This window comes from Chionomys nivalis, chromosome 15 (genome assembly GCF_950005125.1).
Source record: "Chionomys nivalis chromosome 15, mChiNiv1.1, whole genome shotgun sequence".
In the NCBI taxonomy this organism is placed as follows: Eukaryota; Metazoa; Chordata; class Mammalia; order Rodentia; family Cricetidae; genus Chionomys; species Chionomys nivalis.
In genome coordinates this window covers 48,830,782-48,851,003 of record NC_080100.1, presented here as the reverse complement: position 1 = coordinate 48,851,003, position 20,222 = coordinate 48,830,782, and the positions used below count along the sequence as shown (strand labels likewise).

Genomic DNA, 20,222 nt, shown 5'->3' with positions numbered 1-20,222 from the left:
AACTATAACTATAACTAACCATTTTTTAACTCCATCAAAGACTCCAGAAGGATATAATATTACCTAAGCAGACAAGAGATCCAAAACTCTAGAAATGACAGAGACATCTTACTGCCTGGACAGTTACCCAAAGTTTTTTTGTACTGTTGGGGCATCCATCTTTAGCCTTCAGGCCCATAGTATCCAGCAGACATTTTCATCAAGCAGGAAATTCCAAAGACAGTTCAGTCACTTTTTGCTGTGTCCTGTAGAATGTCTCACAGACTCTTTCATGAATCAGGCACCCCGAAAGACCATCTCACCTTTAGGCAAGTTTAGCAGTCCTCTTTTTGTGGGTTCTTTGTGTCCAGTTTATGCATCAGTCCAGGCAAGAGCAGTTTCTTGCCCAAATGGCTATCAAACTTCATAAGGTGCCTCTTTGATGCCCATCTTCATCTTGAAGTATATTGGTGCTGCCAGGAGCAGACATGTTTCATTATCATGAAAAGCCCTAAGTTATTAAAACACTTAAATGCCATATTCTGTAGCCTTTGAAAGATATGAAGAATGTCTATCTAACTGAAATATATCTATGCACATCTAGAAAATCTAACTAACATGACTAAAAGCTTGACAATTATCAATGATTATCCATTAACAACCTATATACATTACATTTTTAAATGAACTACACAATCACAATACCTTAATCAAGATTAGAAATATGCATATACATATAACAAAATTGACCTTCAAATCCACACCAATGCAAATTATTCATATCTATATCATATCCCCCTTTAAATGTAAAAAAAATTTATAAACAATATTTGGGAATATGGGGGCGCCACTCTGTTGAAATAAGAGCGGCAGGGCTGCGTCCCCGGCATCCAGCCGCCCATATGGCTAGCTTATGCCCTAAAATAATTACACGGAAACTGTATTCTTTTAATCACTGCCTGGCCCATTAGCTCCAGCCTCTTATTGGCTAGTTCTTACATATTGATCTAACCCATTTCTAATATTCTGTGTAGTACCACGAGCTGGCTTATTAGGAAAGATCTTAACCTGCGTCTGTCTGGAGTGGGAAAATCATGGCGACTCCTTACTCGGCTTCTTTCTCCCAGCCTTCTCTTCTGTTTACTCCACCCACCTAAGGGTTGGCCTATCAAATGGGCCTAGGCAGTTTCTTTATTAATTAACCAATGAAAGCAACAGATTAATTCAAAAACCACCTCCATCATAAAGGCATGTGTCACCACCGCCTGACTATATTATACTTTTGTGTTTCTTTCCTTTACCCATCTCATTTTCCTTCCACTTACAGTGATCCCCTTCCCTTTCCCAACAACTAAACTGTTTCTGCTTCCTTGTCTTTTGTGTTTGTGATCCAGTGATTTTTCAATATGGTTATTTGCTTGAGTATGGGGTGGAGGACATGAGCAACATGGAAGAAAATGACTCCCCCTCCCCCAGGACCATTAGCTTCCAGTAGCTTCTCCTCTGGGAGTTAGTGTCTCTTGATCCCCTGGAATTCACTTTTGAATAATAAACTAAGGGGAAAAGATAGTAAATGTTTTCTCTAAAACTTACTTAACCTTTTGTAAATTATGGTTTTGGTGATGATATTCTCACTTCTTAAGCTAACTTCAATCATTTGATGAACAATATTATTTCTGTGTTTTTTAAATAGATGTTTATAGATTATGTATCAAATCATTTGTGTGAGTAGTGAATGAAACTTGGATTTTATATGTATTTGACAGTTTCTGAGACATCTTGAAATAAGCTCTTTGAGTAGAAACATTAAAAAGTGAAAGGAGTCTCTCAAGCATTGAGAGAGTATGCTCACATTTTGTGCTGAAGGGAACTGCATTTCTAAGAATGTAATTAACTTTGCTTTTCACTTTCTTCATTGTTTCCCCAGCCTCATGATTTTGATGAATGTCGGTTTGATATCAGTGTTAATGATAGTGTTTGGTATCTTCGTGCTCAGGATCCAGATCACAGACAGCAGTGGATAGATGCCATTGAACAGCACAAGGTAAGCACCCAAAGATGGGAGGAGAAAGACCACTGATCCAGATCATCATGGCCAAATTAATTAAAGCAAGCCATTTTATTCATGTACACTGGTGCTTCCATGTATGGTAGGGTTTGAGAGGTCAGCATTGAATGTGAGGAAGACAAGGCTTTTTATAGCTCAGGGGTAAAGGGTTCCCAAATGGGGGATTTGGCAAGCAAGATAGACAGGGTTACAGGAGCAGAACATCTTAACAAGTTAGTCCTAATAACCTCCAGAAACAAAGACGTGATTGCAAGGTTGGCATAACAAGATAATCATGACAACAGGTAGTTATAACATTGTAGTTGTAGGTGGTCATATAACCTTTTGAAACAAAGGTAGGGTTGCAAGATGGTATAAACAACTTTTTAAAACAAAGGCATGATTACCATTCCTGGGTCAGGCAGTTTCGAACCGTTTGTAGTTAAGGTTATATAGGGATAAGTCCCGCCCCTTAGGGGGCGTGTTCACCTCGGGCTAATGTTTACCTATAAATCTGGCCAGCGTGCTCACAGTGCTTGCTTCTGCTTTCCTGGTTTCCGCGGGAACGGTGGTTTTGTAAGTCTATTTCCCCATTAAAGCTGTATATATTTTTACAATCTGTCTGCATTCGTTTACGCTGTTACATTTTGGTGCCCAGCCCCAGCTCCTGGTCACCTGGCTAGCTTATGCCCCGAAATAACAACACACAAACTGTATTTTTTTAAACATTGCTTGGCCCATTATATCTAGCCTCTTCTCGGCTAACTCTCGCACCTGGACTAGCCCATTTCTAATAATGTGCGTAGCACCCCAAGGTGCGCTTACCGGGAAGATTCTAGCCTATGTCCATCCTGGGTCGGAGCTTCATTGCATCTGCCCTGGAGCAGAGTGACATGGCGTCTGCACTCACTTCCCTTCTTCCCAGCATTCTATTCTGTTTTCTCCACCCACCTAAAGGCTGGCCAATCAGATGGGCCAAGGCAGTTTCTTTATTAGCCAATGACCTTCCTCCATCAAGGTTACAGGTGGGGCATAACCAAATACTTAAGAAACAGGTTTAATGACAAGCAGAATGAACCTATATGTCTTTATTATAAGATGGCCTTTAAGCCTAAGATGGAGACAGACTGGTTTTTCAGTGTAAAGAATTATGAAGTATGTTCCTGAAAAATGGAGTGGTAAAGATTAAAACAGTAATATAGGCATTTTAGAACAGTTTTTTTTGTCTTAACACTTCAATTGCATGAAGGTATTTGTCACAATAAATGATTCTTTATTGTTAATTGATACAAAAATATAGCCTGCTCCATAAACTATACTTTTGATTTTGTTGTTGTTGTTTGAGACGGGGTCTCTATGTAGCCTTGTCTGTCCTGGGACTCTATGTAAACCAGGCTGACCTCGAACTTATAGAGATTGCCTGCCTCTGACTCCCAAGTGCTGGGATTAAAGGTGTGCACCATCGTGCTCACCTTGTAACATGTGGGCCGGCTTGTTGGGGTTTCTGTCCCACCCAGTACCTCACACCCAGCAAGCCCCCAAAGAAAATCACACAGAGAGTCTACATTAGGTTATAACTGATTGGAGCATTAGCTCAGGCTACTTATTAGCTCTTATAGTTTATATTAACCCATTGTTCTTATCTGTATTAGCCACATGGTTCGGTACCTTTCTCAGAGGGGCAGCTCACATCCTGCTTCTTCGGTGGTCTGGGGAGGAATGGGCTTCCTCCTTTTTCAACATTCTCCTGTTCTCATCGCCCTGCCTCTACTTCCTGTCTGGTTGACCCACCTATACTTCCTGCCTGGCCAATCAGCGTTTTATTAAAATACATGATTGACAGAATACAGATAATTCTCTTGTACCACTTCCCCCTCTTTTTTAAAAAACAAATAAAAATATTCATAGTTCATTTGGGGAGAATATGGGTGTAGTGTTCCAGGCTATTTCCTGCTGTTTGGGGGTGCTGATAATCTTATAAGGACCTAAAGAAAATTTAGAATTATGATCAAGTCCTGACTGGAGTATCCTGTGAGTCTTGTTCATCTTAGGCAGCAGTCTTGAATTCGTTCTGGATGTAGAACTTAGACATCCAGGCCATCTGTTCATACTGGAGATTTCTCAGGTGGTCTTCCTTGATCAAACCTGATTTTTCTTAACTCAGAATGAATCCACAGCTTCTCATTTCCTGTGGAAACAAAAGCAAAATCTCTTCTCCAAAGTAACATATCTTCTGACTTCAATTTTGAAGTCAAGGTATTTTCAAAATACCAATCTTGGATTAATTCAGCAGCATTTATAAGTAAATATCTTTTAGCAGCTGTTGCTCCTTCCTCAGCATTCAAACAATTCAAAAGAGAGCATAATAGCATATAGTATCAAGACTCTCTGTGTATTTTCCATCTTTATGTGACTTTTCTTTAACCTCTGTTTATTTTATATTTACTTTTACTTTTTGAGACAGGTTCTCTGTATATCTTTGTCCTGGAATAACTCTGTAGACCAGGCTGTCCTTGAACTCACAGAGACCCTCCTGTCTCTGCCTCCCCAGTGCTGGGATTAAAGGTGTGTGCTACCACACCTTGAACTCACAGAGATCTGTCTGCCTCTGCCTCCCAGGCATTGAGATTAAAGGTGTGTACCACCACACCATACTATTCTCTTTCTTTTTTATTTTTAAGGATTTTAACCTTTAGCCTGCATATATTTTTAACACACTGTAAACCATTTAGAGGTTTTCTTCATCTTTGAATCTCTTTTTACTGTATATATCTCTTTTTCTGACCACATGAATCTTTATGGAGAGGATTAAAGCTGTGGCTTTGAAGGCTGGATCCAACCCTTTCCTTAGCTTTTCAGCCTCATGGCAGAGGTGCCGACTGTAGCCATGTTTATTGCCACAACTCTATGGAGTTTCAAGGTCCCTGCCAGCAAGCTAGCTTCAGCAGTATGCTTGCAAACCACACAGACTGCCTGCCTTAAAGAGTCAGAGTTTGCCCTGGCAGGATGGCTGGCATTTTAAAACAGTGCAGCTTTTTTCCTGCTACGGCTGAAAACCGAAAAGCATGAGGTCAGCTTTTCATCAACACCATTTAAGTGTTTAGTGGCAGGACCTCTTAATGAGCTGCAGGGTTTTGCAGCTAAGGCTGAGTCAGGAAGCCTCTTTTTGATGAGAGCACTTGCTTGACTCTTGGAAGCAGAGCAGACCCAGGAAATTGCTGCTACCAAGAAAACATGCTTTACTCTATTCTTTCCCAAGCTTTCTCGGGCTTTCTGTGGATGTAGTTATCCATGTTGGGCATCATTCTAGTAAAAGGAGCTGCAGGCCACTTCCCGCAGCCCAGCTCCCAGCTGCCTGGCTATCTAGCTTATACCCTGAAATAACAACACACAAATTGTATTTATTTAAACACTGCCTGGCCCATTAGTTCTAGCCTCTTATTGGCTAATTCTCACATCTTGGTTAACCCATTTTTAATAATCTGTGTAGCACCACAAGGTGGTGGCTTAGCGGGAAAGATCCTAACCTACATCTGTCTCGGGTCGGAGAATCGTGGCGTCTTCCTGACTCTGCTTTCTTTCTCCCAGCATTCTGTTCAGTCTACTCCTCCTATCTAAGCTGCTGTCCTATCAAAAGGCCAAGGCAGTTTCTTTATTTGACCAATGAAAGTTACACATAGACAGAAAGCCCTCCTACTCTATCACCTGATCTGTTGTTGTTGTTTAGGATCTATTTTATAAATATTTTTATTTTTTTATTTTATTTTATTATTATTATTTTTTTTTTTTTTTTTTTTGGCTTTTTGAGACAGGGTTTCTCTGTGGTTTTGGAGCTTGTCCTGGAACTAGCTCTTGTAGACCAGGCTGGTCTCGAACTCACAGAGATCTGCCTGCCTCTGCCTCCCGAGTCCTGGGATTAAAGGCGTGCGCCACCACCGCCCGGCTTATAAATAAATAATATTTTTAATTTATCTTGTTGAAATGACTTTAAGAATAACATTCAATTGTAAGACCTTAATGCTTAAAAGTGTCAGAGTTAATTTTTATAGTCATTATAATCATTTGAGCATTTTTATAGGACAACCATTTGAAAAATCATTTCAGTTTTATAATTATGAATCTACATTATAGAAAGTATCCAGAAACTGGTGTTAATATTTAGGCCATGGTGTTATAATTTAAACTAATCTTTTGTTGCAAGGAGAGGACTGCTTGTTCATCCCGGCTGCCCAGCTAGCTTAGCTCCAAAATATTCACACAGAAATTGTATTAATTAAATCACTGCCTGGCCCATTAGCTCTAGTTTCTTAATTTCTTACATCTTTATTTAACCCATTTCTATTAATCTTTGTATTGCCACGTGGCAGTTTTTTACTGGGTAAAATTCCCAGCATCTGTCTCTGGCAGATCCATGACATGTGTCCGACTCTGCCCTTCTTTCTCCCAGCATTCAGTTCTGTCTTCCCTGTCTACCTAAGTTCTACCCTATCAACAGGCCCAAAGCAGGGTCTTTATTAACCAATGAAAGCAACACAAAGACAGAAGTACCTCTTACACCAATCTTTGACTTCTGCTGTAACTGATAAGTAGACTAAAGAAACATACCAGTAGTCTGCCTTACTACTAGTTCAGTGGTTTGGCAAAGCATAGGTAAAGTTCTGTAGTCATTATACTACCCTTAAGTGACCTAAGAGAATTTGTGCCTGTTCACATGCTTGTCACATGGACTTCACACATTTACAGTTGAAGCACCTGTTTTACTTTAACAGCTGCAAAAAAACAAAACAAAACAAAACAAAAAAAAACAAGAAAAACCAGTTTCATCTAGTATGCTGTGAGAAAATTTTGATACCAATAATTTGTTAGCTCTCCTTTTCCTTTCTTGGTTTGAGTCTAGAAAATTATGATAAATTTCTTTTCTCCCTTAACTTTAGTATTATGTTGGTGTAAAATGTTTTCTACGTCTTAGTTATCTTGATATCATAACTTCATATAAATGGAAAACTATGATCATTTTTGTTATTTAAAAATAAGGTGAGCCAGTATTTTAGAATTTCATTGCTTTAAAGTCAAGCCAACCTGGACTCACCACAGCCTCTGCTATATGTTACTGGGCATTTGTGACTAACCTCTGAAGCTTTTTTCAGCTGTCAAGTTGAGGTTCTTGTAATTAAAGCTGTAGTAAGGAATAGATAAGCTCATACACACAGGCATCCAAAGTGGCAAATGTCTTTATATGGTTGAAAAAGCAAGGGCTTTGGAGTCACTGGATTCGGTAAATTGTAGTATGTTGTGTCTGGAAGAAGAGTTGAGCATTCAGTGAGGATAGCTAAATGTGCACATATGGAAAGGGAACTAGATTCTTGTTTCATTCAGGGCAGCCCTCTAACTAGTGGTTAAAGATGTCATTAAGTAGAACCAGTTTCTGTATTTTTTAGCAGACATGACCTTTAAAGATTTGATTAGTTGATTTAGACTTAAGGTTATGCTTTTTTTCAGATACAAGTTTTATTTTGCTCTTTCCTCATTATAGTCCAACCTGAATTACTGTGCAAGTTTTCCATCTTTATTTTCTCCTTTGAGGGAAGAGAAGCGCAGAGTGTATATTTTATATTATTGGTTTCTTTGGCTCTCACAAAGATGAAACTTAAGATAATCTTAAGTTCGTGGGTAAAAGTAAAGAATATAGCTGTGCAAATATTTCCTTTGCTTATTTCTAAAACAAATAATTATTGTTATTGTTCATGCTTAATGTGCAGAAACAAAGTATGTGATCTATGCCAGTTCAGCAGCATGTTAGATATGTGAATTGACTGTGAGTTCTAAAACTAAATTGCTTTGATTTGTTTAACTAGATGGAGAAATTTCAAATGTTACTACCTGTAATCTGTAAATTCTTTCCCTAATAGACCAGATACAGATAACATATTTCTGAGCTCAATATCATTAAGTTTAAACTTGGAAATCTTACTAAAGTAAACTGAATAGTACTAATTAGTATATTTATTGCTTTGTATGGTTTATTTTCTCTCTACCATCCTGAAAAGTAAAGAGTATTATTTTACAAGGAACTGACAAGCTTGTGGTAAGATGATTTATGTACAACACTACTATGTTTTAGTTCATTCTGTTGTAGGATTTGTTTTGTATTCTCTTTTTTTTAAGTTACATTAACAAGCTGACTGCTGGAACAAATTCAGTTCTTAAAAATTAGTGTATCATCTGATTCTCCTAGCATATGCATGTAAGCTAACTATGAACTTTCCTTCTTACTATGAGCTTGCCATAAAAGGCAGTATGTTTTGTTGGTTAGTGTTTTAGTACTACAATTAGACTCATACATTTGAGTCATGTTGCTACTATGTACTAGATATGTAAGCTTTGTGAGTTTTCTCTAGAATGGAGTACAATAGCATGCTATATGTGTTACCTCTTTCTTCACCTCCAAATAAAAACAAGCAGGTGAGCAAAGTAACCTATGTGGTACAAATGAAAGAACGTAGGGCATAACAGATGTGGACTCTGATAATTCCAGCTCTTTCAGTTCAATTCAGTGACTGTCTCTGACTATTACCCACCCTTTGGATTGCTGGACAGGCCAATTGGAGTAGTAAACATATCTTTGTCTGTTCTGATGTCACTGGAAAGAAATTTTGTTTGTTTGGTTTGTTGGGTTGATTCTTGTGGTGGGTTGGTTTTTATTAAACGTTCCTGACATGCTTTATTAATAATTGATATCTGGAAGGATTGAGGGTTTCTGTTCCTTCCCAGGATGCTCATTATGTTAAAAGCTCTCTCTAGTAATATATTTCATACATGTATACAACACATGCCTTCACTCTCTATCTCTCTTACAAGCACATATATGAGAAGCCAGTGTTCTGTCTTATAAAACTTCTTCAGTAATAGAGTGGTAATGGTAACAGCAAATAATCTTGATGAATGTTTGCCAGCTGTAGCGATAACTACATTGTATACTTACTTGATTTTACCCATCCTTTTATGGGATAGTAGCATTGTTTTTCTAGGTAACTGAGGCATAGATGAAGTAGATTGACCAGTAGTAGTTAGACACTAGTTAGTAAAGGATCCAGGCTTTTCAACCTTAGAGCATGGACTTTTACTACAAGTATGTATTTACATGAAATATTTTGTTGAGTTAAATCATGGACTTTTTGTATCAGGGTATTCTCATATTTTAATACGTTCTTCATGTCTATGGCATTTCTTTCAGACTACAAGGTCCTTACAGGCTCAGATATAATTATATTAATTTGTAGGATTTGTCAGAGATTGGCACATATAATTTACAACTTAAGTAATATAAAGTGTTAGAAAATAAATTTTGTGGATAGAAGTATTATTTGAAGTCTCCCCAAGTTGCCCTTTACTCTTAATGCTTGGAGTTAGGATGATTACTAACAGCAATACAGTAGAGTTCTATACTGAGTGTCTACTTGTGTTTTTCCTTCAGTATATTCATCCCAGAATAACTTGCTCTTTGTGAGCAAAGTCTCAAAGAGATGACTTTTATTTGAGTAACGTAGTGTGGTGTTAAATAATAACTGTTGTGAAACAGGAAAGTACTCAATTCCAAATTTTTGTTGTATCTTTTTTTTTTCAAGACAGGGTTTCCCTGTGTAACAGTTCTGGCTGTCCTGGAACTCGCCTTATAGACCAGGCTGGTCTCAAACTCACAGAGAAAGAAATATTTTTTTCCCTGGTAAGGGTGTGCCTATTAAAAGGCCTCTGTGGGTATTTTCTGATAACTAATTTATGAAAGAAATGTATAAACTATTTGGGTTATTTTTCAAAATTGTGTATCATCCCTGGTGTCTTCTGCAGTTAAACTTCTTGTGATAATGATTAAACATTTATAGTATTTTAATTTCAGCAAATAAAAATGTCAAAAAATGAATTGGGAGGATTTTATATTGAGCAGTGGAAAGGAAGATACTCGGTAAATGGATATATTTATCATACATACAACTAAAGATACATTAACTTGACAAGATTTTATGTCTCATCAGAGAAATTCTTCTCAATCAGTGTGAAAAGCTCAGAAAGAATGTCAAGTATGTGTGTAGCCTTGAATACAATCTCCAGTACCCCAAAACAAGAAAAACAAAAGTTAAATAGTGTCCAGTGTTAGCAAGGGTATGGACCAGCAAAGTCTCAGTCAGAACTAAACGAAACAAAAAGTGTGCAATTACTTGAAAAGAGTTTGACAAGTTTTCTATTTGGATCAAAAGAATTTTTAAAATTTGAAAAAGTACAAATATTGATATGAAAGATGCAATCATTTGAATTATACTCTCTAGGTTATGGAAGTAGAGGCCAGTCCATGTTCCATAATAAGTGATAAGAGTATTCTAGCCCCCCAACAGTGTAGAACACTGTGCTTATCAAAGAAAGTTTCAACTGTGCATGTAACTTTTAAGTGCTCTTATTGTTAGCAGAACTCTTGCTCTCTGGTCTTTGCTACAATTTATGTGAGTTAATTTCATTCTTTTCTCTTTCTGTCATTAACTCTTATTTATTTGTAACTTCTATTTTCTCCATCATTCTTTTAGTCTGTTTCCCTGGTTTGTCATGTCCTTTGCTGAATTTTGGCATCAGTTCAGCTATAACTTCAACTTCTGCTGCCCTAAACTCTGTTACTGCCCAATAAGGAAGGAAGGAGGTAGGGAGGGAGGAAGGAAGGCTGATTCTTTTACATACCAGCTTAATATAAACTGATCACCCTTAGTCCAGTCTTAGTTAATCATATAATTATTTGTGTTTAAAGTTAAGAATGGGACCAATGGTTATATTAGTGAGGCCATCATGCTGAGACCATCTAGGGATGTAAGAATGGAATCTTTTTCTCTGCCAATTTAAAAAATAAAAAGGCAAGAAAAGCAAGGTCTCAGGATTCAGCCAAGTTTTATATTAAAAGCAGAAGTGCACAAAAAGGGCAGACTCTCCAAGTAGAAAGAGGATCCAACGATGGAATTCAAGTCTGTCTGGTAGAGCCAAGCTTGTATATGTTTGAAGGTAGTATGGATTCTTTCTCCCCAGAATTGACTGGTCTAGGCTATTGCGGAGGACTGCGTAAACCATACAAAGAAAGAAAACCAATTTGTCCCAAACCTAGAAGCCTTGGTGAGAGGTTTGAAAGTTCTGCAGTTTCCCTTTGACAGGAAAAATTCCTTGCTTTGCCTTGAAGGAAGTGAGCCATCAAAAATGTTTAAGTGAGAAGTACATTGGTCTACCTAGAGCTCTTTTCCCTTTCTGTTTGCCTCCCTGGGGTCTACTTTAGTCCTTCATAGTGTAATGTCCTGAAAATGTGTCTTATATTGTATAGCTTATTAGATTTAAGTTTTAAAAATGTTTAGCCACACATCACCCACTAACAATGGACTAATATTGTAGGATTTTTAGCTTATTTTTCTACTTTTGTCAGTTTACAATTCACTTATAAAATTCCTTTAGATAAAAAACAGAAGCAAAAAAAAAAACAACTAATCTATATTTAAGTAACTGTCTCAATGTTACTATAGAAGACATTAAGTTGTTGTAATAAGAGCGGCAGGGCTAAGTTCCTGGCACTCGGCCGCCCGCATGGCTAGCTTATGCCCCGGAATAATTACACGGAAACTATATTCTTTTAATCACTGCCTGGCCCATTAGTTCCAGTCTCTTATTGGCTAGCTCTTACATATTGATCTAACCCATTTCTGATATTCTGTGTAGTACCACGAGCTGGCTTACCAGGAAAGATCTTAACCTGCGTCTGTCTGGAGTGGGAGAATCATGGCGACTCCCTCACTCGGCTTCTTTTTCCCAGCATTCTGTCTGTCTACTCCGCCTACCTAATTTTCTGTCCTATTAAAGGGGCCAAGGCAGTTTCTTTATTACTTAACCAATGAAACAACAGATAGAAAATGACCCACCTCCATCATTTCCCCTTTTTCTGTTTAAACAAAAAATGGCTTTCACTTTAACATAGTAAGATTACATTTAACAAAATAGTTATCAAGCAAGAATTACAGTTACAATATTTATATCTATTTTATCTCTTATCATAACTAAGGAAAACTATAACTATCTATCCATTCTTTAACTCCATCAAAGACTCCAGAAGGATATAATATTACCTAAGTAAACAAGAGATCCAAAACTCTAGAAATGACAGAGACATCTCACTGCCTGGACAATCACCCAAAGTTCTTTTGTACTGTTGGGGCATCCATCTTCAGCCTTCAGGCCCATAGTATCCAGCAGACATTTTCATCAAGCAGGAAATTCCAAAGACAGTTTAGTCACTTTTTGCTGTGTCCTGCAGAATGTCTCGCAGACTCTTTTAGGAGTCAGGAACCCCGAAAAGCCATCTCACCTTTAGGCAAGTTCAGCAGTCCTCTTTCTGCGGGTTCTCTGTGTCCAGTTTATGCAACAGTCCAGGCAAGAGTAGTTTCTTGCCCAAATGGCTATCAAACTCCATAAGGAGCCTCTTTGATGCCCATCTTCTTCTTGAAGTAGATTGGTACTGCCAGGAGCAGACGTATCTCACTATAACAGTCCTAAGTTATTAAAACATTTAAATGCCATATTCTGTAGCCTTTGAAAGATATGAAGAATGCCTAGCTAACTGAAATATATCTATGCTCATCTAGAAAATCTAACTAGCACGACTACAAGCTTTACTATTATTGATGATTGTCCATTAACAACCTATATTTCCTAATTATACATTACATTTTTAAATGAACTACACAATCACAATACCTTAATCAAGATCAGAAATACATATACATATAACAAAATTGACCTTATAATCCATACCAATGCAAATTATTTATATCTATATCATATCCCCCTTTAAATGTAAAAGAACATTTATAAACCATATTTGGGAACATGGGCGCAGTTTTTCTCTCCAAACTGCTTCCTACTCTGCCTACCTAATTTTCTGTCCTATTAAAGGGGCCAAGGCAGTTTCTTTATTACTTAACCAATGAAACAACAGATAGAAAATGACCCACCTCCATCATTAAGTTATATGGTACAACTACTATGCCATTTTGTACAATAGTTTAATGTATTTCTGACAGTCACTAAAACAGACGGGGTTCTGCTTTTTTCTCTATTTGATAAGGAAAAGTAATGGTGGGTGGCATTGCTTACACATATTGACAGTAGTGGAGAGAGTTTGCTAACTTTATGTATGTATGTATTGAACACTAACTGAGAAAAAGTGTTTGTTTTAAAAAAGTCAGAATACACATTGATTCTTTTCCTTCAGGTCTCTTAGTGATGGTCTAAATACCACTTTATACTACCTTTATTGCTTGACAAATGTTCTTGGTTCACTTGATATTGATGGATGAATAGTAGCACTGAGTTAGAATAGATACTAGAATAAAGGAATTATACCCCCGGGCTAATATTATTTTTATTAAAAACCATTTTGTTAGTTTTTAGACACATACTTGACCGAAGTAAGGCCAGTGTCAGAAATACTCACTTTACGCTTCAGTTCTTAGTCCTTTAGCTTTTGGGTTGTTTATAGTTCCTCTGATATGTTGACGAATAAAAGGAATAATTACACATTTAGCAATATTCTTTATAGAGTACCTTTAAAAATAGGTGTTACTCCCACATGTGACCATTCATTAGTAAGTAGGTTGTTATCCAAAAGACAGTGTCCTAAACTGTCTATAATAGCCATCTCTTTCTAATTAATTTGTTTTTTTCCTGACTTCATAAGTTGAAAATCTGTTCCATACGGCTAAATCTGACAAGTCTTATTTTGTGTTTTAAATCCATCCTGCAAATATAGTTTACAGACTCTGTGGTGTTTTTTTTTCACTTTTTTTAATTTTTTTTTTATATAGAAAAAAAATTTCCACCTCCTCCCAGCCTCTCATTTCCCTCCCACTCCTCTCCCCCTCCCCCCACTCCTTTCCTCCTCCCTCTCCAGTCCCAAGAGCAGTCAGGGTTCCCTGCCCTGTGGAAAGTCCAAGGTCCTCCCCCCTCCATCCAGGTCTAGGAAGGTGAGGATCCAAACTGGCTAGGCTCCCACAAAGCCAGAACATGAAGTAGGATCAAAACCCAGTGCCACTGTCCTTGGCTTCTCATCAGCCCTCATTGTCCGCCATGTTCAGAGAGTCAGGTTTTATCCCATGCTTTTTCAATCCTAGTCCAGATGGCCTTGGTGAGCTCCCATTAGATCAGCCCCACCGTCTCAGTGGGTGGGTGCACCCCTTGTGGTCCTGACTTCCTTGCTCGTGTTCTCCCTCCTTCTGTGTAACGGCGTAAATGAATGCAGACAGATTGTAAAAATATATACAGCTTTAATGGGGAAATAGACTTACAGAACCACAGGTTCCGGCAGAGAAACAGGAAAGCAGAAGAAGTGCCGGCTGGGAGCATGCCCAGCAGATTTATATGTAAACATTAGCCCGAGGCAAACACGCCCCCTAATGGGCGGGCCTTATCCCTACATCTCCCCCTTTTGTCTAAATAAGACAGAACTAAACCAAATACAACTATATACAATAATAACAAATAATAAATATAACAGACGCGATACAGCCAGCCGCCAGGTCAGACATGCTAAATCTTTCCTGGTAAGCACACCTAATGGTGCTACACAGAATATCAGAAATGGGTTAGATCAATATGTAAGAGCTAGCCAATAAGAGGCTGGAACTAATGGGCCAAGCAGTGTTTAAAAGAATACAGTTTCCGTGTAATTATTTCGGGTAACCCCGCCGTTACTACTACACTTCTGCTCCTCATCTGGACCTTGGGAGCTCAGTCCAGTGCTCCAGTGTGGGTCTCTGTCTCTCTCTCCATCCATCGCCAGATGAAGGTTATATGGTGATATGTAAGATATTCATCAGTATGGCTATAGGATAGGGCCATTTCGGGTTCCCTATCCTCAGCCGCCCAAGGAACTAACTGGGGAAATCGCCCTGGGCACCTAGGAGCCCCTCTAGGTTCAAGTCTCTTGCCAACCCTAAGATGGCTCCCTTAATTAAGATATATACTTCCCTGCTCCCATATCCATCCATTGCTGGTGGGAATGCAAACTTGTGCAACCACTTTGGAAATCAGTGTGGCGATTTCTCAGGAAATTTGGGATCAACCTACTCCAGGACCCAGCAATACCACTCTTGGGAATATACCCAAGAGATGCCCTATCATATTACAAAAGCATTTGTTCAACTATGTTCATAGCAGCATTATTTGTAATAGCCAGAACCTGAAAACAACCTAGATGTCCTTCAATGGAAGAATGGATGAAGAAAGTGTGGAATATATACATATTAGAGTACTCCTCAGCGGTAAAAAAACAATGACATCTTGAATTTTGCATGCAAATGGATGGAAATAGAAAACACTATCCTGAGTGAGGTAACCCAGACACAAAAAGATGAACATGGGATGTACTCACTCATAATTTGTTTCTAGCCATAAATAAAGAACATTGAGTCTATAATTTGTGATCCTAAAGAAGCTAAATAAGAAGGTGAACCCAAAGAAAAACGTATAGTTATCCTCCTGGATATGGGAAGTAGACAAGATTGCCGGGCAAAAATTTGGGATCTTGGGGGTGGAGTGGAATGGGGGTAAGGGGAGTTGGGGAGAGAAAAGTGAGAAGGGGAGGATGGGGGGAACTTGGGGAAATGGGATGGTTGGGATAAAGGAAGGGTGGATATGGGAGCAGGGAAGTATATATCTGTTGTGTTTTAATTACAAGAGGAAAACAGAAAAAAACTACCTCATCTTAAAACCTAAAGAGTTACTCTTTATTTAAAAACATTCCTTTTTAATGTACATTTTCCCTTCAATCCATTATTTATGGGAGAGAATTTGCTAATACCAAGAGCAGAAATCCCTTTTTCCACCTATAAAAACATCACACTACAAAATCTGTCTAAAGTAACTATTTTGAATGTCTGGAGTCCTTGAAAGGCTTATAGCTTCTAGTAGGATTTAGGGTAGGCATAAATGGCAGATTGTTGTTAATTTTGGCTAGTTTCAGCCCCTGAAACAGTAGTAGCTACTCATTCTCAGCTCCACAACTGTCAACTGTGCACTGCCTAGTTTGTAGAAGCCAGGCTGAGCACAAAGAACCCTGTCTTATGATATGGGGAATATGTTCTGTGATTTTGTTATTGCTGTTTTCTATTATAACTTCAAATAAAGAAGTGGGCAGTGGTTTTTACATCCATAGCCCCACTTATGGCAAATCTTTCCTCTTTCTTTTGAAGCGATTTTTTTTTAAATTAGTTTTATGTTCATTGGTGTTTTGCCTGCTTGTATGCCCATGTGAGGGTGTCAGTTCCCTGAAACTGGAGTTATAGCAGTTGTGAGCTACCATGTGATTGCTGAGAATTAAACCTGGGTCATCTGGAAGGGCAGCTAGTACTGTTAACTGCTGAGCTACCTTTCTAGCCCTTTGAAGTGATTTTTAATTCCATTCCCTCACTTTTTTCTTTTCTTTCCCCTTTTGGTGACCAAATGCTAAAAATGGAGAGTTTTTAACTTGTTGAGTATAAAACAGAGAGTGACTTGCTGGTATTGGGATGCATGATGTAAAATCCACAAAGGATCAATAAAAAGTTTTAAAAAAAGGGGGGGGGGGGAGACTTGCCTAGACAAGAAACAACACAGGCTTAGGAAAGCCCTAAGACGACTTTATCTTTATTCCTCAGCTTTATTCCAGGCACAGAGGTGACCTATGACAGTAACATAAACACCGTAACACAGTGTTAAAGGTTTGAAGGTGAACATCCAGTTGACAGATGTGCCACATTGCTACATTCAATATTCTAGTTTGCAACAGCAAAGTAATTGTAATTCATATAAAGAAACAGGAAAGTGTGATGCTTTTAAAGGAAAAACAAAACAGAAAGTGTCCCTGAAAAAAGTCTGGAGGTTAACCTGGCAGAGCAAACATAAAAACAACTGCCTTAAAGATGCTTTAAGGGAACAAAAAATATTAAGAGAATAGAATTATCAATAGAGAATCTAAAAAGAACCATAGAGAGATTTTATAGCTTAAACATTCAATGAATGAAAAAGTCACCTGCAAACATGAAGTTGAGTATATGGCAGTAGAAATGTATGTGAGAAAAAGGTTGAAAGAAATGAACAGAGCAGAGTATACAGGACTCGGGGTCACTAACGTGCAGACCAACATAACATTGTGAGTTTTGTGGAGGGATAAATAAACAAAAAATAAATAAAACATCTGAAAACTCTAAAGTTGATGTAAGACAAATGTAATAAACATTTAAGAACTTTCAGAGAACTTTTGGGTGAATGCAAAGATGTGTATATGCCAAGACATGCCATAATCAAACTTCCCAAGAGAGAAACAACTCATCATATACAAAGAGTTCTCGATATTGTAAACAGATTTCTCATCACACTTTGGAGGCCAGAATCCAGCAGACCTATCTATAAAGATCACTAAAAGAAATGCCTATCAGCTTATGGTTTCTGTACTTGGAAACATTTCCCTCAAAAGTGAGAGAAAAAAATAATATATTCTCAGAAAAAGAAAATCTTGACTTCTTATCATTTGACACATACTTAAATGCATATGGGGTTGTAAAATGGAAACAGATTAGACAGTCATATGAAGAAATAAAGATCTCAGTAAAGATAAATATATGGCAATTATAAAAGGTAGCCACATTATAACAACAGTTTGCAATTGCTCCTATTTTCTTCATAAGAGAGACTATTGCATATTCAAACAATATTATTTGTTTTAAGATCTAGTAGTTTTGTGAGACTATTAGGCTTCCCTAAAAGAGCAGGATGAATACATATATAAAATAGCTATAGAATGAATACATCTGTGAAAAGGAGATCTATTAGATTGACTTACTGAATGCAGTCTGTAGATGTCAAGAACGATCGCCTCACACTTGAGGACTAGAATCTGATAGTTGTTATAGTGTGCAAGGCTGGGCCTCAGCAGCCCCAGTCTGGCGCTGGAGCCCTGGAGGGTCCTGCAGAGCTGCTGCTCTTCAGGCTACGTTGGAATCCTGAAGAAGTTTCTTTTAATAATCGGTGAAGTAATGCTGGAGCGGCAACAGGATAGATGAATTTGCCAGAGGGTGAGGGCAAGCAGGCCAAAAGCAGCTTCCTTCTTCCATGTCCTTTTATCTGAGCTGCCACCAGAGAGTACTGCCCATATTTAGGGGCAGTCTTCCTTCAACAACCTGATCAAGAAAATCCTTCACAGTAGTTTTAGTTGATCCAGTCAGATGACAACCACGACAGTCATCACAACGCCGCGGTTTATGATGTCACACTGTTTTCTGGGAGAGGTAATCAAGCTGATGTGCATCCTGATTGGATTATTGTAACTTCAGGGTGTTCCCTGCAGTTTCATAACCGCAAAGAAAATAGCTGTAAGAAATGTATGAATAGAGGGCTGAGCTCAGTGAAATGCTTGTCTAGCAGTTCTGTGATTGATCCTTAGCACCTTAAAGAAAAAAGAGGGGGATACATAAAAGGAAATTAAAAAATAAACTGAAAATATTGCCCCAAATCAACTAAACAGAAGAACACAGTAATGCTTGAAACATGGAATCAAAAAGGGGCAAGAAAGCACATAAAAAACAAATGGAATGCTTTCTTATCAGTTTTTATTTTAAATAAAACTCTCCAGTGAAAAGATAAAGATTGACAGAATGAAAAAAACCCTATGTTTCAACTACTTGTTGTTTGCAGTGCACTTACTTTAGATTCAAACGCAAACCATGAAATACTGGGAAGAGGAGTGGAAATAATAACTAATGTAAGTAGCTAAATTTATATAAAATAAAATAAACTTTATGACAGAACAGGTCACAGGAAACAAAAGAGGATGGTGTATGTTATTAAAAGGTTTACTATACAACAAGAAGATATAATAATTGCATGCCTATTAGTAGAACTTCAAAATAAATGCTACAAAACTAATAATTGAAGGGGGAAAAACAGATTTCTATACTAATGATTCAAAATATCCCACTTTCAGTAGTGGCTAGACCAAGTAGGCATAGTAAAAAAGACCAGTTAGAGCTAATAAATAGTATGTGTGCTTTTCAGGTGCATCCAGAACCTTCTGAACAGCTCATGTGTGATAATTCTATGTCCTGATAAATTAAAAAGACGTCATACAAAATATCCTACCCATCTAACCACGGCTGGATATGCATTGAAATTCATAACAGAAAAAGAAAATTAAACAACATAACACTCAAACAGAAGAATAAATGCCAAGGAAAATGAGAAACTACTTAAAGACCAGATAAGTGAAACCACAGCATACCAAAATTAGTGTATACCTATAAATTATTCAAAACAAAAGATTATAAAGGAACATATAATTTTACAACATGGGGAAACAGACTGAACACAACGCCTGCAGAATTCAGGACGACAACAACAACAAAATGATGATGAGTCGGGAACCACAACAATCATTGAAACTGGAGTTTTCTCTTAGGAAAGAGTCAAAATTGATAGACCTTTAGCCAGGTATATTAAAAGATAAAAGGAGAATAAGAACAGAGTGTAAAGGAGAACATTACTACTAGTTTACAAAAAGTCTTGTAGTAGAATACTACGAAAAAATAATATGCCAACAGATTGGTATCCTAGAAACAATGAATAAATTGATATAATAAGCATGTGTTAATTAGAACGAACTATGACCCCATAGGCTCAGGTGTTTGCACACCAGGTTCTCTCTCTCTCCTCTCTTCTCTCTCTCTCTCTCTCTCTCTCTCTCTCTCTCTCTCTCTCTCTCTCTCTCTCTCTTTCTCTCTCTCTCTCACACACACACACAAGCAGACTATCAAAATACCTGAAATAAAAACTAACAGCTGAAGGAAAAATTCAGGGACGGGATAAACACATAAAAAGTAGATTTATTAGAGTGGCTTGCAGGTTATGGAAATGGTTCAGGTAGTCTAACAATGACTGTCTCCCACCAGAAAGGTCCTGAATGTCTTAACAGTCCAGGTCCAGATCTGGTGCTAGAGTCCTGGAGGACTCATAGAATGCTGCTGGTCTTTAGCATCCTGAAAAAGTAGATTCTAACACCAGTGAAGTAATGTAATACATTGTAATAACATAGATGAACTTGCCAGGTACGGTGAGAGCAACTAGCAAAAGGCAAAAACTTCCTTCTTTGGTGTCT

General features: G+C 37.8%; 1 protein-coding gene across 2 annotated transcripts in view; it reads left to right on the top strand.

The window, feature by feature from the left end:
- Positions 1 to 20,222, top strand: part of Cert1 (ceramide transporter 1) — a 117,134-nt gene that overhangs the window by 41,859 nt on the left and 55,053 nt on the right. For both annotated transcript variants that reach the window (XM_057789757.1, XM_057789756.1), the window contains exon 3: positions 1,907 to 2,023. In XM_057789757.1, the coding sequence (XP_057645740.1) occupies positions 1,907 to 2,023 (117 nt within the window). The remainder of the gene's footprint in view (positions 1 to 1,906; positions 2,024 to 20,222) is intronic.